The sequence below is a fragment of the Sinohyriopsis cumingii genome, chromosome 15 (assembly GCF_028554795.1).
Source record: "Sinohyriopsis cumingii isolate HCF-2022 chromosome 15, ASM2855479v2, whole genome shotgun sequence".
Classification (NCBI taxonomy): Eukaryota; Metazoa; Mollusca; class Bivalvia; order Unionida; family Unionidae; genus Sinohyriopsis; species Sinohyriopsis cumingii.
In genome coordinates this window covers 119,689,089-119,716,853 of record NC_142975.1, presented here as the reverse complement: position 1 = coordinate 119,716,853, position 27,765 = coordinate 119,689,089, and the positions used below count along the sequence as shown (strand labels likewise).

At 34.6% G+C, this 27,765-nt stretch overlaps 1 protein-coding gene across 1 annotated transcript in view; it reads right to left on the bottom strand.

Moving 5' to 3' along the window:
- Window positions 1–516: 516 nt before the first annotated feature.
- LOC149782594 (uncharacterized) overlaps window positions 517–27,765 on the bottom strand; it is a 32,574-nt gene continuing 5,325 nt past the window's right edge. The window contains exons 2-5 of the mRNA XM_089934069.1: window positions 20,271–20,429; window positions 17,993–18,253; window positions 9,407–9,639; window positions 517–6,040 (exon numbers count right to left, since the gene is read on the bottom strand). Of these exons, the coding sequence (XP_089790195.1) occupies window positions 5,950–6,040; window positions 9,407–9,639; window positions 17,993–18,253; window positions 20,271–20,429 (744 nt within the window). The 3' untranslated portion in view covers window positions 517–5,949. The remainder of the gene's footprint in view (window positions 6,041–9,406; window positions 9,640–17,992; window positions 18,254–20,270; window positions 20,430–27,765) is intronic.

The window sequence follows — 27,765 nt, the reverse complement described above, 5'->3', positions numbered from 1 at the left end:
ATTTTGTTGTTGTTCTTGTTGTTGTAGGGTTTAATGCCATTTTTCAGCACACGATAGGCTATACATGGCGGCCAGTATTAATGGTGGAGGAAGAACCCGGGAAAACCCCGGAAAGAACCACCGACCCACGAGAAGCTACTGGCAAGCTTTCTCACATACCCACATTGGCTGAATCCTAGACTCGAACCGCCGCAGACAGAGGTGAGATGGCAGTGATCCGTAACGAAGAACGCTTTAGACCACTCGGCCACTCGGGGCCCCCGACAAATTTTGTGTGAATGGAATATTACTTCTCATGACACTTGTACATATCAAGATCTATGATAAATTAACCTGAACAACAATAGTTCAGATTTTGTTAACACATTGCCATAAAAAGATTGATGTCAGCATTGATGGAAAAAATGTCTAAGGCATTTCCTCATTACTAGTGATAAGGTTAAAAACAACACCTGGCCATTTTGTGTTGGAAATTTAACTCATTCCTAAAAGGTGAAAATAAATTTAAAAAACTCCTGGATCTAAAATCTACCTTTATTATTATTTTACAAGACATTTTTACAGACAGAAAGTACACTTAAAGTGATGTGTTAAACATTACAAGGGTTAAAACATGCACATAAGGACAGCAATAAAATGACACATCTTTTCTTCTTTACACGAAATTAGTTGTTACACAGTATGTTTCATAGTACTAAGATAAAACTTGAATATTATGAAGGAACAGCATGCAATCAAGGTTCATATTCTATTTTCAAAATATATAGTGATGAAAATATATTATTTTTGTTTCTGAAACAGCATGGTGATGATAATTTTATAGTGCTATACTAAAAATGTAAATCAATAAATCTTTACAAATTTAACAACTGCTACAGTGAGACAACTTTTAGAAATGGCATGCTTAAATCTTCTTATAATTCTATACAAATGTCACAAATAAACATACAGAAGTTATTTGTCTTCTTACGTCTAATTATCTATTCTTTATATTTTTTTGGGCAGAGAAATAAACTTACTGATGCATTCTTTTATCAAAAGCAACCTATTAAGTCACAGTTTCATTTATTTTCAGCAGAAAATCTTCGATTATTTTTTTTGGTTATATAGTGCTATCCATGGAGTAAGGATGATATTGAAGAACCAGAACTATACCTTGTTTATCAACTAATAAAACATATTGCTGTCATGGTAAAAGTACTCAGATATCAGCATTACGAACAAAGCAGTCTGCAGTTATATTTTCTGTGTAAAAATAATATTGCTTATAAAATCACTTTTTTAATTAAAAATCTTTTCATTGTACGATGATATTGCAAGGTATAATATTTAATGGAAACAACTTTGCACAACATATAGATGACTATGATAAGTACATATGAAAAATTAAAAGAACTAAAATCTACTGACACTGTCACTCAATTATAAAATGTAAATACATGGAACATTAAAAAAAAAAAAAAGATACATTCATGGAAATCCTGCATGAGAAATTGACAAAAAGCCAATTACTTACACTATTTTGATTCAAGTATTACAGATTATTTTGACTTCAATTTATAAATACCTGCAAAAATAGAATGCTATGAATTTGGTGATCTTTGCAATTTTACACCATGAGAGAGTTACACATAACATTATGGAAATTCTTACCTCTTCTTACTAAATGCACCAGATTTGTTTTATTATAATCAAATATCTCAAGATCAGAGAAACATTACATAACAAAATATGCTTAAAAAAAAGCCATGGAAATCAAGACACAGGTGTGCTGTCATATAATGGAGACAATGATCTAAGGTCATATAATATGCCAAAAGACGATTTACTGTATTTGTTATGAAAATGAATTTAATTCTACAAACATGTGATATATATAAAAATGTGTATTCAGAGAAGTCAGTAGTTTTTGGTGGGGTAGGAATTTTTGCTAAAACAATGAATTCAAGGTCCCATCCTGGAAGTAATGAATTTAAGTACCAGAAAAAATGAAATTATTCCTGAAACTACAAAATTTGAAGACCACCAAGCTATCCAAAATCACAGTATTTAATTTCTTATAAGGCCTGAATTCAAATTGTCTTGACATATCCAGCATTTAAATATTACTGCATATAAATGGTGATGTATCAAAGAAGTGAAACATGCTTGAAAAGGAAAATTAACAACTACGGAAGAAAATTTACCAAATATGTAGTGGAAAATATTTAGAGTTGAGAATTTTCTGTGAAAGCTACAAAAAGTGTCAAATTTAAGGTCAGGTAGCACTGCTGTAAATATTTGTGATATATATTGACATATTTATGGTTTTCTCATAAACATTTGAGAACATTTTGACATGGTCAGTTGAAAAATCTTCCGGAATAATAAACTAATTTCAGGGGTTAATTGCAGTGCAAAAATGTGAAATGATATGACATATCCCATACATCTGATGGTTTGCACTTTGACAAGGAAAATATAATCACCTGAGAAAAAAAAAACCTAATGCAGGTGGATTATAAACTTCAGTAATGCAGAGGTGGAGAGAGAAAATCAGTTTTCAAATCTAAAAAGGAAAGATGCACTAGAGCCAGCTTGTAATTGTTATTTGAACCAAATGAGCCATTTATTCAATTGATGAAATTTAGAAAGAAAAGCTATAAGCAAATTTCCATGACATGTACTGATATTTCCATCTGATGCTGTTGCTGATTTTGGTTTAATGCAATTTTTCAGAACAGGATAGACTATATATAACTGGTGGAGGAATAACAACAGAACCCTGGTAAGAACCACTGCAGCCAGCACAATACTTTCTACAATGATTGTTGACAGATTACTACTGTAGTTAACAAGGTTACACGAATGGATTCAAACACAACTTCAGTAGAAGAAAGGATATGTGGAAAGAGTGTCAAAGTCACCAGAAGATCAATTCGTCTGCCATAGAATATAGCATTTAAATTATGAAATACAATAATAGAAAATCTTACTAAAAAATATCTTAAACTTTAAAGAGTAGGCCCTATAGTACAATTGATAAAGCACATACTGACTGGTATAATGGTGCAATGAGGATTTCCAACTGACAGCTTCATGGCAGTTATATGCTGTATCCTGTCTAATAGAAACATAATTGTATTTGAAGCATAATTAAAATATTGACATCTTGGATTCTTTTCAGACATCTTACAAATTATTTTCAGAATTAGACAGCTTCCATTTAATAGAGTATTTTAGGACCAATAATGGCATTTCATTTTAATAATAATAAGCATCATAAAACCAGTAAGTGGTGGGAAATTAAAAAAAAAGGGGGAGGGGCATGAGTGCAAAATATATTGTGCAAATTGAATGTTACTATCATTATTTCACTTTATTACTTCAATCAACCCCAAAATATGCTTATCTTCAAATCTGTTGATTATGAGGCAGTTCTGGGATTTCCGACCGACAAGGCCAATTGAGGAAATATATATATATATGACAAATGTTACAAAAAGTGCATTTATTTGGGAACTTGGTACACAACTTGCCAGTGCAATTTTCACTTAATGCTAAATAAATTTTCTTTGCACATGTTATTTCTCCTCTTCCGAGACTGTAAGCACTTAGACAGTGCACTGTTTTTAAATAATGAAACTATAAAAATAAGCAGTTGTAAAGTCCTTAACATTAAATCATGGAATGTTTTATAAATCCTAAAATGTTACTTAATTTTATTTGCACAGTACATGTGCTACTAGAATTTGAAAAATGTGCACATGGTATAATGAAATCAGAACCACAATTAAATTAAGATTTAATTAGAATAAGGCCAAAAAAGTATCCAAGTGAGAATGAATGTATTTACTGCGTTATCCCTGCCCCAGTCATATAACTTTCTGTTAGTGAACACAAGATATAAATAGCGATGAAAAGCAACAAACAGATGTTTAAATTCTGTAACTGAATTTATTTTATTCAAGTTTATAGAACAGCAGTAGTGGCTCAATGGTTAAGGCACTGACTCAAACATAAGAGTTTTGCTTCAATCCCCACCATTTGGATTAGTCCTGACTGGTTTTTACCATAGTGAATGTCCTATAGTAAGGCACTTAACTTGCCTTGGCATAAGATAACTTTTAGGTGTTGCTATCAGCTGTCTCATTATACTTTGAAGTAGCTGCCACAAAATTAAAAGGACAAGACTAAGTCAAAATGGTTTGGAATGACAATTATAAAAGAAATTTAAAAGGACATGGCTAAGTCAAAATGGTTTGGAATGACAATTATAAAAGAAATTTTAAAGGACATGGCTAAGTCAAAATGGCCTGGAATGACAATTATAAAAAAAATATAGATCAGCAATTTGATATAGATTTAAGATGTCTCCCACTATTTCCAGTTCATTGTAAAACAGAGCATTAATAGAGAATAGCAGGTTTACTCTGATCAGCTATGTCATAAGCATTAGTACATTTCAAACATTACGCATCTGTCATAAATAAAAACAAAAACAAGACAGTAGAAGAGGGCAGGAACAAAGAAAAAAAAAGATTTCACCTATGAGTTGTAACCATTTCCTTGGCACTAAAGCACATATACAATTGTATAAAAATCCTACGATAACATACAAAAAAGTGGCAGTTATCCTGATACCATTTAAACACAGAATGAAAACAGAACTGTGTACATTCATGGACTTAAATAGTCTTCAGCTGCTAAATCTAAATGCATTTCATTTCATCTACCACAAAGTAAAATGTAATTTTATACAGATAAAATACAACAATGGTCTTTTTTGGTTGTACTGCATAACAGATCTAAATGCAACCCCCCCCAAAAAAAAAACTTGATGCAGATACATATGGACAGGCAAAGGCAACAAAATATGCACATTCTACTGGCACGATTGCATATAAAAACAATGATCCGACATGCTGACACGGGAATAGATGACTTATTTTGTTATTCAGACAAACAATGGGTATGATTTAATTAAAAATGCTGAGATTTTATACAAATGCTAAAATAAAGTTTATGTATCTTTATAGGTTTTTTTCATATATAACTGAAAAGAAACCCATACAGTTTCATCATTTGTGAAATTACCGGCTGCCATTCAGATATACAATGAACACATGCAAAATATTTTTCAATGAACAGATATAAATGATACCTTGCTAAACTCTTAGTTTTAAAAAAAAGTATATAAATACATGACCAGATATCTTTCTTGTATAAAAGACAAATGATAACAAATTGAATACCTGAGGTCTTGTGATACCTAGATGAAACGGGTTAGTTCAAATTTGGCAAACTAGATCTCCCTAACCAGCAGCAAAGGCTAGTTCTGGGAAGCTTTCCTGGGACAGTTACTATGTCATTTATTTGCCTATCAGTAGCAAGAAATAAATGCATGCATGGCAGGAAACTGAGAAAAAGAGCAAAGTTATTGAGAATATTTTACTGCATTACAGTAGAGCTCTTACTGGTTTTAAATTCAGTAGGCATACAAAACTATATTGATTAAAATCTGCTTGTAGAGTAAGGGAGATAACTGTGACAACTTAATTTTTATAAGGTATTCTTGGTTTATTTTAATTACACCAGCAACTATTATAGTGAAGCCAGAGATCATGACTGTACAGTGTAAAAAAGATAAAGAAACCTAGGTCAACATGGTTCCCATAATATTGCATATAATGTGAACAATGTAAAACCATAAAGTTTTGAACTGAAACACCATGCAACCATCTCTAAAGTTATGTGCTGATCGATTCTTTCATGGGAATCTTTTCAACAAACCTTTCTCTACGAGTAAAAATACTGAATAACAAACACTGATTTAGTAAAAAAAAACTGGACTATTTAAACAATAATGAACATTTACATACAGTGTGAGGAAAACAAAAAAAATGTTCTCTGCTGCCATAACACTGCTCAACATTGTTTTTTTGTGACAAATTTGACCTGAGGGTTCATCTATTCTGATTTGTCATTTTGGAACAGATTTGATACCAAGGCCACCAATCCCAACCACAGGCCAACAATGGACTCCCCAATTTTGAAGAAGCTGAAAAAAAGAACAGAAAAGATGAAATTTTAACTTGAAGTTGTGTCTGTGTGTGATTTAGATTTTTAATGTAGCTTTAAAAAAAATTCAGTCATATCACTACGATGTCTGCAGTGTGACAGTTTATAGTGATGTTTAGCACTGGGGCATCATGATGCAAACATGTAGTATGATGTCCCACCCAGTCACATTATCCTGACACCAGGCTAACCAGTCCTAACACTAACCTTTTAATGCTGAGCACCAAGCGAGGCAGCTGTTAGTACCATTTTTATAAGTCTTTGGTATGACTTAGCTGGGGCTCGAAACCCACGACCTCCAGCATCAGAGGCAGACACTCTACCAATAGGCCACTGGAGCGGCCAACTTGAACTTGACAAAACTAAAATTAAAAGATATCAATGAAGACCAAAACATCTGACTAATATTATCCATACAAACTAAATTCAATACATGTTTAAACATACTGTCAAAATTTAAGAACACTAAGTGTCAAAACAGTTAAATGATATTACAGAACAAGAAGAACCTATAATAGTTTCATTACTAGATTTAAATTCTTTTTTTTTTCTCCCTTCAAAATGCTTGTAAAAATTAATTTTCATATATTCCTCAAACAAAATTTAGGCTCCTTTAAACAATAAGTGTTTGATGAAGACTGCAGGTAGTCCTTTAATACAGCTTTTTGACTTTCCTAAACTGGTTGCTATGTAACCATCCCTCCACTGTACCTATCCCTCTTATATAATTCTTTATCCTCTACAGGGCCTGAAATTGGATTTTTTCTGCTAACAAAAAATTTGAACAGTTAGGGTACATTACAATGTAATTTCTAAATCATAAATGTATTTTGACACAATTTAAAAAACTAGTTGAAATTGTCCTGTCATTTGCACAAAGCAGCCACCTGGTCACAATAGCCATTCAAATCCCTGCCCCACAAATTTCTTATGTAAACATACTGTATATAATGCAGATATTCTTATTAAGGCAGTAATATTTAATCCTTTACATTAGTCCAGTTTTTAGTAAGCGTAACAAAATATCATGTACTACTATTGTCGAGCTGGAAAACATGCATTTAATATACAGAATTGTGATTCAAGACTGATGCAGTGGCGGTAATCATTATATTCAACTAAGAGTTTGCAAAGTAATATTGGACCTTAACTACTTCCAGTTCTAAACCCTATGGAACTCAGTGGCTTCTGGTTATCTCTCAACTTGAAATAATCTTTAAAAAAGTTTTACATAACATGTGGTAACATCATTCATCTTTCCCACCAGGATACATATCAATAAAAGCAACTGCTGCCCTTCCTGCTGTTTTCCCCCCAAGTATCTGAATATTATACTTTTGTGTTGAAAATGTATCACTTGTATGCCTCTTTAAAAGATGTTTTGCATTACAAAATATGTGCAGTTTAAAGTGTCTTCAGTACTTCTGCAAAGTTAGTATGGTTCCCTAACTAACTCCACTGAATCTAATATTAAGTCCTGATTTGGATCAACACACGGACATGCCATTATCCGGATTTTACAGCAAACAATTATATTTCTGTAATTTGTGCTCTTATTTAGTAAGTCTGTATTTTAAGGGTCATTTCCAAAAGACTACAATGAAAACACGAGGGTTGGTTAGTCTGGTAATGGTGAACTGTCGTCAGCGGCCAGGAGCTAGGTGTTTCCTAATCAACAGTTCTGATAGCACGTGAACTAATGTGTAAACCTTTTACATCTCACTTGTACTCACCTTAATCCAGTCACACTGTCAGTCTATCTTAAATGAATCAATATGTTTGGTTCAAAAGTGAGGTAGTTATAATCATTACATGCCAGAGTCAAAGCAATTCATTGGCTGGATAGTGGAAAAAGTAGTTTTGTTGTCACAGTGGAAATCGGAGCAGAGTGAACTCAGATCCAAGGGATTATAAAAGCAAGTGGGATATGGCCAATTTTGAGATTAAAGTTCATCTTTGAGAATTGATATGAGTTACATATCTTTTCACATGGGGCATGGTTAATTAAAGTTTAAACTTGTCTGTAAAAATTGGGCAAAATGTTTGGTTGATAGGTTACAAAGAATAACTACATACAGCCCTTTTTTTGATTCCCTATTCATCGCAGGTCTCTCACATAAGAAAAATGTCTGTTGATCTTGGCAAGATGAGCAACTGGCTATTCCAGATATTGTTGCTGAGGTGCAAACACCTTGCCTAATTTATATAAGCTGGATTATCATACAGTTTTAGAATCAAATGTCAGCTCTCAAAGAGTAGTAAAATTAGTGTTATGTCTTTGTGCACAACACTAAGAACAGCGACTATTTTAAGTCAGTGATGATTTAATTTTTAGGATGGATTAGAATGAGCAGGATACAGTAATCTTGTGTGGACTATAAATTTGGGAGAGAACAACATGTACATATGATTTTGCTTAATAGTATATATAGAACAATCTTCAATGGTATCAAAAGTGAGCAGATTGCACTGTAGGCATTGAAAGTAAAATATTTCAGCCAAACATCAGTCTAGCAATATTTTTAAGGCAACAAACAGAATAGCTTGTAAAATCATTTCATTAAAAGTAAATTGTATAAAAGCATCCTCTCTCGGCTTTCTAGCATCATCAAAACATTGTCATTAGGAGTTGTCTCCTCTTTTTGACAAGAACTAGAGTCCCAGATATGGACTCGAGTCTAAGAGGTATCTAACTCACATTCAGGTACTCATTCCAGCACAAATTAAAAAATAAACCACATGAACTATATGGGTATGCTTAAACTGTACTAACTACCTGAAAATAAATATTAGACAAATGTCACTGACCGATCCTCAATCCTGAAAATTTGATGGCCTCTACATAGTAAATGGAGTATAGTTTGATTCTTAATTTAGTATGTACTTAAAAGTAAAATCATTTTGGCCCTGTCTGCATACTACAGACCGGCCAACCCTGACGAGTCCATCTCAGTAAGACCCTGTCTGCAGACTAATGTTTTAGATAAGAGAGCGGAGTGTCACCTGAGTGTCATGAATACTGGGATCCCTTTGAAAAATGAAAATTTTCTGCTATGCCCCTGTCAGACAGCAGAATTTTAAAGTTCTGTTTGCAGTTCAAGTTTCTATTACCTCACTTGTTTCTGAGTATGGATAAAACAATCCTTAGTTCATGTTCCAAATTAAAGAGTTTCCATCAGCTGAAACAATGTACATGGTGTCAGAAACGTTATGTAAAAATCCATTATCTGAAAGTTATTAATATACTTAAACAAGACTAGGGCCTGAATGTTGAAACTATCTCCAAAAAAGAAGTGACTGCCATGTCTCGCTTCCTAAAAATATGGATGTGAAAAAATTCACTCACTTTACATATATTTCCAACAGGAATGACAGGATAATGACGGCTATACAGGTGAAGATGACAAGGACCGGGTAATCGGAGGAGGTGGGGTGGAAATATTTTCTCCAAGTCTGACTCCACTGTGCTTTTGCTACTGGATCTTTTCTGTCTATTTTGGAAGCCGAGGTGACAATAGTCTCAGTCTTCTTCTGATAAGTTGACCTTGTTGTTGCCTCCGATGGCTTTGACTCGGTACGCTACAGCAAAAAAATTAAAAAAAAAAGAAATATAAAGGTTACACAGTGAGGTCAATAATCAGGACTATCTACAAATTTCACTGTTTGTAATGACATAAAACTGTGAAAAGTGTTTCAAATCCGTATGGCATCAAAGCACATTTACTACTGGAGTATTTATTGATAGTTTTAAATGAAAAAGAAAGTATCTCTGCTTCTTTTGATGGCTGCACCCATAATTCTGCATCTACTGACACAAATGGAACATGATACCAAATATGATCAGCCCTTCTGCATATGTGCAGTTATGGTTCAAGAAGAATCCATATAACCTATGAAAATGTGATCAATGACACACACCCTCTCCTCGCCTTGGAGTTGCAGCCATGATCAGAACATTTGTTGTCATCTATTCATCCTTCTGAAACATCATATGATGAACCTCTATTAGAAGGTTTAAATGAATTTTAGGTTACAAGTAGAACAGTGATGGATGGACAGATCTATATATATAGACAAAACAGAAAGGCATGACCAATCATAACAAAAAAGTCAATACGTAAACACTAATCTGGACCAAGCCATTACTGACATGCACTATGAGCTTTTAAAGCAAAGTCAAAAAAGGAATGGACTGACACTTTACTGACTGAAAATTTTTAAAGGAAGCCGAGGCAAGACCATTTCTTCTCAACTGCAGAGTGCTGAACTCAACTTAGATCTTCTTGTGCAATTCAAATTAGCTGCTGTGGTAGACATATTCGATTCATGACCTCCTGTGGTAGACATATTCGATTCATGACCTGCTGTGGTAGACATATTCGACTCATGACCTGCTGTGGTAGACATATTCGATTCATGACCTGCTGTGGTAGATATATTCGATTTATGACCTCCAGTGGTAGACATATTCGATTTATGACCTGCTGTGATAGACATACTCTATTTATGACCCGCTGTGGTTGTTGTTGTAGGGTTTAACGCCATTTTGCAGCACACAATAGGCTATACATGGCCGTCAGTATTAATGTTGGAGGAAGAACCCGGAATGAACCACCAACCCACGAGAAGCTACTGGCAAGCTCTCTCACATACTCACATTAGCCGAATCTGAGACTCAAACTTACGCTGACAGAGGTGAGATGGCAGTGATCCGTAACGAAGAGCGCTTTAGACCACAGGGTCACTTGGGGCCCCTACCTGCTGTGGTAGACACATTTGATTTATGACCTGCTGTGGTAGACATACACTATTTATGACCTGCTGTGGTAGACATATTTGATTCATGACCTGCTGTGGTAGACATATTCGATGTATGAGCTGCAGTTTTCATTCAGGCACAACTACATTGCATTTGAAATCTTTTGGTGAAACCCCATATTAATGACCATCCATTCAAGATTGGTGATAACAACATTTTCAAGATGGCCGTCCTGGCATCTATACTGGATGAAAAATTGGCATCAATTTTATTTAGGACCAACCAGATAATGTAAAACCATTGTGTCAATATAGTCAACCATTCAGTGATAACAAGATTTTCAAGACGGCCACAGCCATAGTGGATGTCAAGTTGGCACCATTTTCATTTATGACCAACAAGTCATCATAAGTTGTTTGGTGAAAACCCCCACGAAGATATGACCACCAATCTCAGAGTAGGGATAGTGAGGTTTTCAATACGGCCACCATTGTGGTGGCCATACAAAGGGTCAGATCAACACCATTTTCATTTAGGATCAACTAGACATCATATATATATTAATATCACTTTCTGCCAAGTAATGTCAAAAGTTGGTGTTTTCTTTTGTCAAAACTCCATTTTGATCTGATCATCCACTCAGAAGGAGTAGTGACAAGATTTTCAAGATGTCAACTGTGGTTACCATATTGGAGATCCAATCAGGAGTATTTTCATTTTACATCAACTAGAACATGGTATCAATGTGTGTCTGTCTGTATGTGTCTGTGTGTGTGCATCAAGTTTCATGGCAATCCTCCAAATAAATGACAACAAACGTGTAGAAATGGATGGGTAACAGAATATTCACTCTTCTGGACTATGACCAACAGAACCAATTGAAAAGCACCCTTGGTGGAAAACAATTGTCTTTAATCTAAGTTTCGCACACAAAATTTCCATGTACACAAATTGCATACCCGGATGAATGGACAAACAGTTTTGCTAAATCACTTTTCTAACATCGCAAAGGCCACAAAAATAAAGAAGTATTTTTGAATGTTCCAATAAAAATGGTTTGTTTCTATATGCCTCCTGTTTCATTTTTGTCCAAATTGGTGGAGTGGATTTGTCAAAATTATCTATACTTTAGATTTTGACGAAGCTGAATTAAAACTAAGAGCCTTTTGAGAAAAGTCATATGCATCATCTAAATTTTCTTGAGACAAAATTTTAATACCGCATGCACAAAGGAACAGTTTGAACAGACATTTTTGTGAATAAGTTGCAAAAGATGACTTTAGTCAAAAGCAAGACTGTGCATAGTCTCCATCTGCTCTGACTGTCTGCAGAATGAATTTATATATTATCAGTTTGTGAAGACAGGAAAACCCTCAGATAAAATTAAGACCCCTTGCAGTTTTCTACAACAAATGGACATTTTGTAGGCATCCCTTGAGAATGTGTTGACATGACTGAGAGTATGACAACAGTTTTACAGCAATCTATTAAAAAGTTCAAGATTAGCTGCATTCACAAAATTCTATATATTGACTCATACCTGAAATTAAATAAGCAAAGACTTAATAAAATCAGTCAGCAAAAAAGAATTTTTTACATGCACATATACTAAGTTTTAGTGTTTAAAAAAAAACCAACAAAAAACCCCCCCCAAAAACCAACAAGACAACTGTCTTTACAATATTCTGTCTTACACTGCATTTAGTTGTTGGACAAAAAGGGGAATTAACTCCAACAAAATAATCAAGAATTTCATGATGTATTTACATGTACAACTTCTGATGATGAACATTACAAGTACAGTTTAATGGCAATCCTCTGAAAGCCATGAGACTAGCTGCATTTACAATAATCTGTATACAGTACATCCAGTGCTGAGGAAACAGTACAGTACAATATTCCCCATACAGTACACCCAGCGCCGAGTAAAAAGTACAGTACAATATTCCATCATACAGTACATCCAGTACCGAGTAAAGTACAATATTTTGTCATACAGTAAATCCAGCACTAAGTAAAAAGAATAACAATAGTACTCTGGCACATTACAAGCCAGATCCATGTTTAATGTTTAATAGTCCTTTATGTATATAACTTAAATTGTTGTCCAAAAATCTTTTATTTAGTCAGTGACCTTGACCTCAACACAGATCAACTTTTCCTTGTCCTATTTGCAAGACATCTCCAATGTTTGGTCTAGATCCGTGATGTAGAACTGATGTTATTTTGCACCAAAAAATTCTTCTTTAGCCACTAGGATCTTGATCTTGACATTTACTTCAACCCCCAAAATGCAAGCCATCCACACAGTTTGGTACTATATTTCATGATGAACAAATTATTGTGTGCAGAAATAATTTTTCTTCTTTCAGCCAGTAACCTTAACCTTGGACCTTTTGTACTCTTAGTGAAAACCATCAACAAAGTTTGGTAACTATACATGGTGGAGTAATCAAATTATTATGATGAAACCATTTTTATAGTTTAATCAGTGATCTGACTTTTACCTTTTGACACTGGAACTGCTCTAAGATCAAAGCCTGCTAAGTTTACTAATTGCAGATGGTGGAAAACTCATTTTATTGTTCTTTCAGTCACAGAAATCTTGATCTTTGATCTACTGATGCCAAATATGATAGGGGTTTCTTTATCTCAAGTGCAAGCTAGCCACAATGTTTGGTAAGTGTAGACTGGATGACTTGAGCTTCTATGCATAGAATAAATAGAGGATCTCAAATGGGTAATGAGTTAATACTGAATTTATGAAACAAGTTGAATAATGTCCAGCTTTTGTGAGCCATGGCAAGCTAAATCTGGATATTATTTAACGAGTTTCATAAATTTAATATTAAATCATTACTCATTTGAGATTCTTTTTATCACAGTTTCTATTTCAGGTTAAATTATTTAGATAGGAAGAAGAATTAGTAATTTTGTTCGGCCTGACAGATGATGTACCTTTCATTTTTTGTGCATAAAAATAGTCCCAAACAAAGTTGAAATAGTAATGGTAGAATTAGTGTGTGTGTGATTTGGATTTTTAGCACAGCTTTAATAATTTTTCAGTCATATCGTTACGATATCTGCAGTTTGGCAGTTTATAGTGATGTCTAGCACGGGGGCATCATGCCGCAGACAAGTAGCATGATGTCACACCCAGTCACATTATCATGACACTGGGCCGACTATCATAACACTAACCTCTTAATGCTGAATGCCAAGAAAGGCAGCAGTTAGTACCATTTTTATAAGTTTTAGGCATGACTCAACTGGGGATCGAACCCATGATGTCCCGCATCTAAGTCAGATGCTCTAACCACAAGACAAATGGAGCCATGTTTAATAGTAGATTAAACATCGTTGCTAATTATAAATCAAGAATAAGTTTCCTTCCAAAAAAAAATAATATTTTACAAAAGACAAATTCATTTTTAACACAAAATATCCAATGCATGCGATGTAACATTGTTTGATATGGGTACACAGTACCAGTCTGAATTGCCCTACACAACACAAGAAGATTACTGGATGCAGAAATAAACATATTTATTGTAATGTATTTGTGACTGGATATTTGCAGTATTTGACTTGGAACATTTGACTGTACAGAAGACGTAAACAAATGATGTTGTAGGGTTTAACATCATCTTTCAGCACAAGATAGGCTATACATGGCGGCCAGTATTAATGGTGGAGGAAGAACCCGGAATGAACCACTGACCCATGAGAAGCTACTGGCAAGCTTTCTCACATAACCACATTAGCCGAATCTGAGACTCAAACCGACGCAGACAGAGGTGAGATGGCAGTGATCTGTAACGGAGAGCGCTTTAGACCACTCGGGGCCCCTACAATAATGCATCAAGGAAGATTACAAAATACACGCATGGAGTTATGGCGGTAATCCCCCTCCATAATCTGTTGCCCGAGTTTGTGTTTATATATTATACATCAGAAAGAGGTAAAACATGAAACCATGAAGTGTTTCGACTGGGTGATTTCTGTCGAATATCGGATTCATAAAGCTTCTTTTTATTAAAGATGTCAAAGTGACAGTTATTGCTATAATTTTCTCAACGACGGTTTTTCAGAAAACGTAATGTCAATATTAACATGGATTCAATTTTTTTTATATTAGCCGAATCTGAGACTCAAACCGACGCAGACAGAGGTGAGATGGCAGTGATCTGTAACAGAGAGCGCTTTAGACCACTCGGGGTCCCTTTTTCTTGAGTATTCTTGTTATAAATTTAATAAAATTAAAATCATGTTTTCATGACAAAAAAGTTTTTAAAAAAATGCTTTAGACCACTTGGCCACTCCCCCCCCCCCCGTAAACAAATATCTTTTTTAGTCAGACCTGCATCGCCATGCAAATATGCAGTGGCTGGATAAAGTTCTGTCAGTTGGGGAGACCGGTTTATGTCTACATTCTTCAGTGAACAAAGGTGAGTTTACTTACTTATGTAAGTTTACATTTAATCATACAAGTTAGATTTTACATCGCATCTCCACCCCCAATACCCATAGTTTTGCTTGTTATTGTTCTTCTCTTAGTTTTTTAAAGCCATTTTTCATGTTATGATGTTATGCTTGACATAACAAACCCACGTGGAGGTAAAGTGTCCATACTGAAACAGACTAGACCATTTTTCACCAATTCCCTTTTGCGAATCGAATAGAAAAATGGTGGCCAAAAATGTTCATTGGAAACAAAAAATTTCAGAAGATGGGGTTAATTATTTTTCACATGATCACATCCAATCAGTAAACTGCACAATACTTTCATGGTTTAATTTGGGCCAATCAGATTCACATAAAGTGTGGTAATATCAAAAATATGAAACTGCACATAGAATAGGGGAACTATACTATGTGATAACATAAAGTAACAGACAGCTGGATGGACAATATAATATGGCAAGTTTATAAAAGTTGCTGAAGTACAATGATCTCTCAATATGCAGATTTTTAGAAGATAACAACATGTACCAAGTTTTACAGTGCTACAAACTCTGACTACAGGAATCCACAAAGGTTCGTCATACAATGCTGCTGCAAATCAAGTCCAATTTTATGATATACACATCAAGTAATCTCCCCAGAAACTTTGTATAGCATAAGGTTAAAAACACACTGGTATCATACAATTGTCATGTTGTCATAAAAGTGAAACAAAAGTCCCTCAAAGACTGATGGAGTAATGGGCAAAACCTATTTTATGGTGGGCATAATGGATGTCAGATTGACACCATTCAGGGCAAAGTAGACATCATTAGAAGACCCTGTTATAATGATTAGAGCCGGGTACACAATTGTTTTAAAAAACAGTGTTATTTCTGAAATACCACAATACCTACCATGGTATGCTACAATTATATTAAGGACAAACAATTTAATGTTCTGAAATTTTTGCCTGTCAATATCCTGAAAGAACAATCTTGCCCTGATAATGTAATGTTACATCCAAGTTACAGCTGCATACAACATGCACATGGACTTTAGGCATGTAATAATGTTAGACCTGAGATACAGTTAAATACAACCTAAATAAACAGTATTATTGACACAAAAGTCTTATGTTACGTGTTTAGGCTCTAAAAAACAGTAACAAAGAAAAAGTGAAGACAAAAAGCTTAGTAAAATTTAACAAATAATTTATTTCAATGGGAAAACAATGTAAAAATGAGAAAAAGAACTTACGGTTTTAAGAATCAAATCCAAAATTAATCTATGAATTATTAAATTAGAAGTCCTATTAATAAAATGTTCCAATGAAATCTGAGTTGGAGTCTCAACAAAAATCCAAAATGGAAGACAATGATGTATGCTATAGCTAGCATAGTACTCGTGTCTACAGTTCTTTGCTATTCCACAGAAAATATTATTCCGGTGTTTGAATTCCAAGTAAAATTTAAAGAATTAAAGAAATGTATTTGTCCAAGAATTCTGTATGGGCATTAAAATATTTCCGGGAAAACAAATTAATCTTTTAAAATCCAAATTAAAATGTTAACTCCAAACTGGTCACAACAAAATGAACACCTTGACATCAAGTGTTTAAACGGCCAACTGACTAAATTCTCTATAGACAAAGGTTATACAGTAACTTAAGACATAAAACAGATTCCCAGATGAGGGTCAACCCTCCGGTAAAACCAGAATTTCTAGAACATTGTTGAAGCTATTTACGTCTGAAGTCCCAGTCCCAGTCAGCCTCAATTTCACTATTATCAATCACACATTAAGAATGAACTAAATAAAAAGGGAAGTTGTTTACTTGATTTTCAATCAAGGTCAGAAACTAGGTCAGCTTTTAGATATTAAGTTATATTTTAGGTGTTGACGACAAAACAGTCAGGTCAAACTAATTTCTGGAAAATGTCAAATTCCAGTAAACAAAATTACATTACTTTAACATGTAAATAAATTAATTTTTTTATATAAAAACTTAGACAATTAAATCAAATATACGTAACAGAAGCTGGACACTGCTGTCACAGGATTCTGCAACTGTTTCCAGTAGAAAAGTGATACCTATCAGTGTTGTCCTGAGATCAGTGGTCAGGACCAGCCGATTGCCTGTACAGGCATTTCAAAGCACTGCTAAACTTAAATGACCTCCTCAGTAAGGAAGGCTATAATATTCCATAAACTTAATGAATTATCATTAAAGTGCAATGAAATAGCGTGTACTTCTGCAGTTAACTTGGAAAGCATGCATTTTGTAAGGTTTATAAATATGGTCTGATCCAGCGAAGACAAAATTATATCCCACTATAATGTCCGTGAAGTACACTTTGGAATTAATGATCTAGTGGTCGGTTTCAGAAACGTTATGTTTCAAACTCATGCTGGTTGCAAGTCCTCTCAACTTGATCTGAACTTTATGAAGACATTTTATATATTGATTGTCCCCCTGGTCTTCCATATTTGCTGGATGACCTGTCCTGACTATGCAATAATGTATCTAGCAAACATTTGATCAAGCCAATGAGGTGCCACTATTAGTGCCAAGTACAGAACACTGTCATTGACAGGAAGACAAAAACCACTTTTTAAAGGATAAATTGAATTTCTGATACTGGTGATCAATATAATTCATTAAAAAGTGGCACATCTATAAATTATTATAAACTAATATATTGAAAATGCAACATAAAGTGAACTTACAGTTTCAGTTGTCATCTCATACTTTCCAGGCCACTGATGGATAGCCTCCTTGAGAAAGCGAGGGGAGCGTGACAGGGAATTAGTGCTCACTGATAGCTTCTCCTCTTTTACTGTTGAGGACACAGTAGGGGTAGCCTTCTCCTCGACGACTTTGGAGGAACGTGAAGGAGATTCCTTTTTTGGTCGACCTCGGGATGAAGAACGAGATCTTGACCTTGAACGGGAAGTTGACCTGGTTCTTGATTTACTTCTGCTCTTTGGCTGGTAAATTAGTTTAAAAAAGTAAATACATTATATTTATTTGAATCTACATTTATTCATATTTACCTGTACTTGCAATAAATATCTATATTTTTCCCTCTCGATTGAAAGCTTTAGATAATTCAATCATAAATGAACTTAATAAGCTCCATCTTAGCACACAAGCAACCCACCGAGTTAAACATAATTATTGTTATTATAAATGGCAAAAGAGTATAACTTGGGTTTAAAAGTGTAATCTATATATTAGATGCCAGAATTACACCATGCATGAAAAGATATATGTTTTTTTTACAACTAACCTGGTTCTGCAGCTCGTCTAAATCCTTGTCAGAAAGGGCAAAATTCGTATGGATTAGAACCAGAATACAAACACAAAATATAAAGAAAAATTATTTATATTCAACACTCACTTTAATTTATCAATATGTGTAACTTTCACTGAATGATTGTTAACTAGAATTATACAATGATCATAGTCAGGTGCTCAGAGTGCTGTATTATATTGCTCACATATTCTTTTTAACGTTTGCAAAGCAGTGTTGATCTGTCACTTTTTCTGATCTGACATGTTTTTAAGTTTGAAAAGATCTGTCACATAACACATACCATAAAGCATTTTGCAAAACATCTGGTGCCATTTTCTTTAAAAATAAAGACCGGTTCACAACCTATCTAACTTATCAATAAAATTAATCTGTTAGGCAAAGTGCACTTTTGACGAAACACGTTTCCTTGGAAATGGGGTTATATACAGTTGCTATAAATAGCAAAAAGTAAAGTCTTCTTATGTTATTCTTACACAGCAGTCACCATTTTTAGAATATTCTACAATTTATATGAGTGGAATTAAAGAGATGATAATAAAATGACTAAACAACTTTTTATTGCTTTATTTTAATTTTAGTTTTTAATGTAGCCAAAAAGCTTAATCCATATGCAGTCTTGTGGAAAATGTAATTTGCTGAAAAAAGCGTAAAGACTACGCCAAAAAGTAACAGTTGGTATGTACGCCTTAGGTTACCTTGTGACTAGTTTGATATGACTAACAAGCTATTCATGTTAAAACTAATATGTTTACAAAATCTGACCATTTTCAGAATTTTAAGTTTCCAGTTTCATTTTGTTCTGCAAGCCAAAGCTGGACATCAAATTTATATTTAATATGGAAATGGGATTCATGCAGACTATACATCCCACCCCTACTGTAGTTCAAGTATAGCCCCATCCCCTATTGTAGTTCAAGTATAGCACCACCCCATATTGCAGTTCATGTATAGCCTCACCGTATATTGTAGTTCAAGTATCAGCCCCACCCATATTGCAGTTCAAGTACAGCCCCACCCCCTATTGTAGGTCAAGTATTAGCCTGTCTGCCATTTTAGCCTAAGCAGTAAAGTAAGGGAAGTTACTAACCCTACAATCCACCAATATCAGATGCTTTGTAATGTATAAATTGTGGAGTAAAGTCATCCTTAACCCAAATGCCTGTCTCCAGTATCAGATAAATGTGTAAATATAGTTCCAATGTTTGAATAAATAAATCTGTTTTTTTTTTAATTCTTAGTTTTCTTTTGTTCAAGCGCCAGGCTGGAATGACCCTTTTTATAAAAACACTGATCTTAAGTGGTTTAAGAAAATGTTACACCATAACATCAACAAGACTGCAATGAATCTGCAGCAAGTTCATAATTAACTTGTACTGAACGTGTTCTTTACAAAACTGGTACAGATCTATGTTAAATGCTCATACCTTTTAGGTCTCCTCTACAAGGAACAACAAATGTTATTTTTTTTGTTATCTTTACAAATGCAGAAACACACCATGGTTATGGTTATGGTGTATAAAAAAGTTGTCCTATTTCCAATTTTTGGAACAAATGTTTAGCACAAGTACTTTTTCTTTTACATACCATACTATAAATTTAGTGTGAACTCTTTTGGGATGGATGAATACAAAGGAGTTTCTGATATTGCGTCCTAATGTGGGCAACTGTAACATAAAGAAGCCATCAACCTTTTTGCTGGATGACTTATTGAAGATGTCAATGAATTTCTGTGCATGCTTGAGGTTCTTTTGTGGCTCCCAACTGTCCTCTTGCGTTCCAAAATCCTTCCATCGTACAAGGTATTCAACAATGTTCCCCCTCTTCCTCTTGTTGAGAATCTCTGCAACCTGTAGAATAAAACAACTATGGCAGAAGAAGCAAATGCTGACACTGAAGGGATGTTTCTGTTATGTTTCTATTATTAGCAATGGGTAAAGCTCTTTAGACAGAGGTCTCGCAAGGATTTTAAAACTAGGTGCCCAGGACTCACCAGTAGTTGTCACAGAGTTTAATTTTCCAAATTCTTTACATCACTGCACATAGCTCTTGTTTATCCATCAGAGTGAGACTGAATTTTGTCAATGCAAGGAAAGGTCTTACTCCAAAACTATGCCAGGCATCAATCACTTCTTACACTTGGTTACTGTTCTATCCAAAGTATCAGATGTAGCAGCATTGTTAACACTCTCCTGAATCTATATGATCTTTATCAATTTGCCACTTAACCCCAAAATCCAAATTTGCAAACAGCATGTTGTCTAAGCTGTGTCTCGATTTTGATGTCATGTGTACCATTTATTCAGTTACACTTGGAAAACGAACACAATAATGAAAGCTAAAGTTGTACTTTTATATGTACATCTCTGAATCTTTCTACATCTAAAATGAGTTATTGTAAATATCAGCACATTTTCTAATCACTCAGAAGTTAGTCAAAGTCGGTTATCAGCGGTCAGTATTTGTTTATGCCATTACATAATAAAGACTTCACTACAGCAGATGTTAAGTAGAATCAACACAGTGACCATTGTAAACAGTCATAAAATATTAGCATGAGCAGATGAAGTCAATTTCTGCTCCACAATGGTGCGTTTCTATAACAAGAAGCCATCCGACTTTGTGCATTTTGCTTAACAGCGTAAATTATGGTCCGGTCATTAACGGAAGTTTGGTAATAGATCCTAATTAATCTGATAACGAAATGAAAAAATAATGTGGTATTACACTTCATTCACTTGACCACCATAACAAACTACAAAGCAGTATACCACACAAAAGAACAAAGCAAAAACTACTCAAAGAAATTATTCTACATGTTTTTTTGCTTAGGGTTTTTTTTTGTTGCCGCTAGCCAAATGCTCCAACAGTCACAAACTGGAAACTACATATATTTCATTTGCATTAAAATAATTATAAGAATTAGATCAATTTATTATGATAATATTACTGACACATCCTTTCCACACAACTACTTTTTCTATGATGATAAGAGTAGTTTTTATATTTTTTTCCCTCACAAGAATGAACAAATAAATGAATACATGTGGAGATATCCAAGCAGAATGCCATACATTTGTTGGGAATTAAAATCTCTGAGCATGGGCATCTAAGATTTGAAAAATTTCCACCTTATTATTAATTTCAACAATACAAAGAGGTCCAATTAATTAGGAACAATTACCAAACTTAAGCTATTAATGATGAAACTGTGATTGGAGCAATTAAATACAACACGCCGAGTTAGATGGCTTCGCTTGATGGATCACATCTTTTCCAAGCTGAAACTAACATTATCTGCAAAGGAGGAGAGATTAAATCATCGCTCCTAGCAACTGATAGTGTAGAGAAGATAGATGCTGGAATCACTGATTGGCAGAATAAGATTGTTGCATTTGGTAGTGACAGAGCAAGTGTAATGTTACACAAAGATGAACATTCTTTTCTTTTGATGGGACTGTTTTATTACTACCACAACAGTTCCCTCAACAGAAGTAATTTAAAGAGGTCATTTGCTGCTCTAGACATATCACCAGTGGTGCCAAGCAGGGTAGGAGGCACATGCTGGTTACAGCAAACTGAGAGAGCTTTTGACAGCTTCTGGATAGGATATATAGCCATCAAGAACAACTCTGAACAGGTATTTATCTTTAATTGAAAATTCAAATACCCATTGAAAATATAAAATGCAGCTTTAATGCATGGCTCTGTCACTCGCATATAATGCAATTGAATTTTAATGTAACAAATTATCATATGAAAATACGTTCAATTCATAAGTTTAACTGTAAAAATTGCTTTCATTTTTTAACTGATATTAAAAGGTTACATTTATTACTACTGCTTATTTATATTTTATCCATATTATGTTAATTTGTTCACATTATTTGAAGCAGAAAGTACCGTATATACTTGTGTATAAAGCCGAAAAATTTAGGAAAAAAATAAGGCCTGGAAGAAGGGGGGTTGGCTTATCTGCAGACCAAGGTCCAAGTCTGAAATTTTTAATGCTTTTTTCCCTCGATTTCCAGTATTTATTGTTTCTGTTGATCGCCAAAGATGAGATCACATGCCTAATGATGCCACATGGCTCATAAGATTTGTGCTGTCGTGAAAGGAAACAAATATTTTTTTTCTAACTTAAGTGGTACGATAATGAATGAAAAACATGTTTTAATGTACTTGATGTCTATTTGACAGATGTCCATCCACCAGAAAATGCAGCCATACGTGTTATTTGAGCCACGGTGGTACGTGTATTTTCCAAAAGAACCGCCATATTAGTAATCTCCAGTCAAGTATTTAACCCTCAGCTAATCAGTAATCATTAAACTCTACGGTATCGTATAAACGCATGCTAGCTTATTTCAGTGTAAATATGAAAAGAATCTACGTAAAAAAATAAAAGAATTACGATACTGAAGGTATATACGACAAACGTTTTGATCGAGAGTAGAAATACATGTATGATACTCTTAAAGGAACAATAGCGAGAGGCCACATAGGGGTTTGTTGCGCGCATGCATAGGAAGGGTAAATAACAGGGCAATATACGAGTCAGCGTGAATAACTGTAAAACAATATAATTTGTGGGATCTCTTTGACAGGTGTTTTAGAAGTAATTGGCAGCCACAGTTTTTGTACTACTGTTGTTTAGTTGTTTGTAAAGCAAAGTGGTTTGTTAGCGGTAGAGTGTTGTACGATAGCTACCATATGCTTAATCTGTGGTAAATGCCTCGGGGATAATAGGTTTGTTTTGTTGCACAATGCCAATGACTTTACTAATACATGCCGACTCTCAGATGTATTGTTTAATGAGATATGGTAGTGGACATAGTTTCTGCTCAAAGTTATAAACTGTCACAATACTTGAATAATGTCCACGCTGAAACCAATCATATTTTGATCAATTGAATCACACTACCGGTAGTTTAAAAAAACCCACAAATAAACAACAATGATAAATAATTATCAAATACAAATTGATAAAAATTGATAACCAACCACACATGGAAATAATTACAGGATAAGGTATATAAATAGTATACTACCACTATAAGAAATTATTTTAGTTTAATCTCTCTAGAAGTTTATATTCAATTCAATCAGATAAAATGAATAGTGTTGGAAATAAAAGAAAGCACACAAGACCGATGAAGTAAAAAAGGCTGCAAAGAAAATGAAAACAACACTGGCTGTGATACCAGGAGGTTTAACGTCAGTGTTACAACCTCTTGATGTCTGCCTTAACAAACCTTTTAAGGACAAGTTATGAAAGATGTGGGCAGAATGGGTTTGTTCAGGGGCTGTGAAAATGACAAAAGGCGGGAATTTAATGAGGCCGGATATCGATTTGGTTGCCAAATGGGTAAAAGAAGCGTGGGACTCAATTCCATCGGAAATGATTGCAAAATCATTCAGGAAGTGCGGTATCAGCAATGACATGGATGGAACAGAGGATGATGCTGTATTTCAATCCGACAATGATGAGAAGAGCGAGAAGGAGAACGACACACTATCGGATGACAATGATGACGTATATGATAAAAGCACGCCCGTAAAAGAAGCCGAGTTTCGTGAACTGTCTGGTGAGTCTGATACAGAGCCAGATTTTGAAGGATTCTAAAAGTGATAGAACTTCTATAATTCATGATTTTAGAATGAGGATTAATTAAATTTCCATTAAGACTTAACACTTTAGAATTGTTTTTATTTCAACATATAGATTAGCTTTCTTACTTTCATTTTATTTAATAATGTGATTTGCCTAAATAAACGTATTCAGAACTCACTTTGTGCATCTTGTGATGTACCGGTAGCCTAAAAATTATGGGTTGGCTTATACGCGGGTCATGCACTTTATAACAGTTTTACCAATTCTGTTTGGGGGGGGGGCGGGGTCGGCTTATACACGAGTACCGTATATACGGTAATGTTAGATTTTCATCAAAAGTTATTTTTAATATCAGCTTCCTTCACAGAAAGGAGCTACATCAGATGTGCTTGGAATGGCCAAAGGTTTATTGAAAATAATTAGAGAACCTGCTACATTGAAATTTATGCTGTTCATGACAGATGTTATATCACTTTGTGCAAACGGTCATTAATGCTGCAAGACACAAGTGATTCAGCCACTGACATCAAGCAGGAGTTGGACACCACCACTTCCATTTTCAAGTATAAATTCAAGTATGCTTAGCTAATTTATCTTCCTCATCTGCAGACTGTTACATCAGGGATGGTCCTGGCTTTTAAAAAGCTGTCACCAAAAAAATAACAAACCTCAATATTTTGTTGCCAATTTTCAAAAAGTGTCGCCAAAACAAGTAGTGTACATTTTTCCAAGTGTTAATTTAGACTATTAATGTAACAGGCAATGAAAATTACAAAAGATGGGTTAGTTAATACTTTAATTACAACAAGCATTAATAAAATGTTACAAAGTGTTACATGAAGATCTAACACAATTTTAGGACTGCCCACTTGTTGAATGCAGTTTCAAAGTCAAATTTTTCACATCTTTACATGCTGATTCTCATTAAATTCTCGAGAGATGAGATGCAGAGCTTATTTCTGATGTCAGTTTTTATGAAGTTCATCTTACTGAATCCACATTCACAGTCTACAGTGCTGACAGGTGACACCAGTAGTCTCTCAGCAGCCCCACCCCACCCCACACCCCTTTATGGCTAGCTTCACAAAGCTTGTAGTGAATTGCTTCCTAAATCCCAAGAATGATCACTGAATGCTGTATAAATTTTCTCGACAAGCAAAATAGGATCTCCATTCCCATGAACGAAACTTACACGAGTCAACACCTATATAAGCATAAATTCACACCCAATTTAGGGATTCTTTCACTCCTGTATTTTGAGAAATAAATAATTATTATTAATTATGCAAAACTGTTGGTTTTTTTTGCTATTTCTTGTTGTGAAGTTTAAGTCTCTGCAGCCGTAACACGGAATTGATGGCAAAAGGAAAAGATCAATGAGTAAAATGCTGCACTGGCGACAGATATAATTGTGATTGAGATTTTTTCCATTTGCTTTGTCTTTATACACAGTGGGTACTTCAAACGTTATCAGTTTTCTATGAAGGTTCAGTGAAACTATTGTATTGGTATATGTAAAAAAAACAAAAAAAAAAAAAAAATGAAGGATTAGCCATACAATTAATTGTATCCGTTCTATTCGCGTCTTCAGAAGTCGGTCAGTTGTAGGTATAGTGCGGTAGCATGACTGACTATCGCAGCATACAGTACTCAGCCCAGATGTCAGCATAAGCAGATTATGATGTAACAATGCACTGTAAAGATGGGGTCGTCAATACGAACAAAGGATCGTTTGTGTAACATTGATTCCAATGCATTGCTTAGTCAAGTTTGTGGCTTCCTTTCATTCTCCCTTTTAATTTATCCAGTCCAAATCCATGATTGTATGTACAAATTAAATAACCAAAAAGTATGTCGCCAAAAAAAATCGCCAGATGGGATATTTTTGTCGCCAATAAGGGAAAAAAATCGCAATTTGCAACATTGGCGAAGCCCAGGACGATCCCTGTACATTCATTACTTACTTGAACCACACTGATCAGATTATATGCAAAATTAATTTTACAGTTTGTCTCACAGAATGTTTATTATATTGATCTTTACATATTGTAATTGCAAGTTTGTAATCAATAAATCTAAAGATCATTAGGTAAATACAATCATTTATGGTTTTAATACTCATGTCATTCCAGCTGTTCAAATATAAATTGTCATAGCACACTTTTACATTTTTATTACAATAGTCAACTATGTTGTTCTTACCCCTGCATATTTTACTGGGATGACCCTTGACTAAGACAGCTTGGCAGTATTTCTATGCTGACATGTGTAGACTTTGGTAAAGATGATTTGATCCAAAGGACCAGAGAGGAAATGACAACATGTTCAGCCACCGGAAAAAGTTGTACATGAAAGCTGTGGGCTACACAAAAAGAGTTCAGAGAGAAAAGCCGCTATGCAGTTAACACCAGAAGAATCAACCGCTGGTAAGATGTTGGAAAGTTTAAATTGGAATGTGTTTGACCAGCTCTTATAAGGAAGGAATTGTGCCTCGTGTTGAAATACGAGATGTTACAGTATAACTGATGTAAATTATTTAAATTAAGAAAAGGAATGGCACAGTGTTCTTTTATCAGAAAGAGCAAGAAACATGTTTCAAAAGATGTGCCTTTGGCCCCTCCCCTACAATTAAATGGCCTTTCCCTAAAAAACACCTGACTTCAGCAGATGTCCTGCAGGATCAAAGCAGTGGCTATTGTAAACACTGTTATAAAAAAGCATCAGAAAATAATGTTAGTTTCACCTTGGTAAAGGTGTGTTCCCATCAAACGAAGCAATCTGACTCGACGTGTTGTATTAAACAGCTCCAATTACAGTCTCATCATTAACAGCATAAGTTTGGTAATTGGTCCTAAGTAATCGGACCTCAATGTATTGCTGAAATTAATAATACGGCAGAAATTTTTCAAATCTTAGATGTCCATGCGCAGAGATTTTAATTCCCAACAAATGTATGGCATTCTGCTTGGATATCTCCATGATCATTCTTGTAAGGAAAAACAAAACCAAAAAACTTCTTATCATTGAAAGAGTGTTTCCCTTTATGTACATTTGTGCGTCAGGGACGCATGCTGGAGAAAACTGATGCACACATTTTGTTGCCGTGCGCTTTTTTGACGCAAAGGATTTTCATAATGTGATCAGGATTTATTTAATACCCAATGCATTGGACAATGGATGGCATCATATGTACTTTGAGCATAGGCATTGACTGGTTCCCCGCTTTGTTTGCTCCCTGTCGTGCGCTCCTCTATTCATATAGCAGAGTGCAACGCAGGGAACATACAAAACAATGAACCAGACTAGCATAGGCAATGTTATGACAGAGTAGCTTCCACTAATCTTGCGAGCTCTCACACGACTTCCATTGAGCTCAGCAAGCTGTCATCTAGATGTTTAACCTCAGTGCTTGTTGCACTAGAAAGTGATCTCCAGATTAAAACGTCATGCACTAAAAATCATTAGTGAAGAAAGTGGAAGAAGCAGAACACAAAAGAGTAACCGTGGATCAAACTTTAATGAAAAATGGAGAAAATAATTCCCTTGACTGGAATATGGCACATCCATTAGGA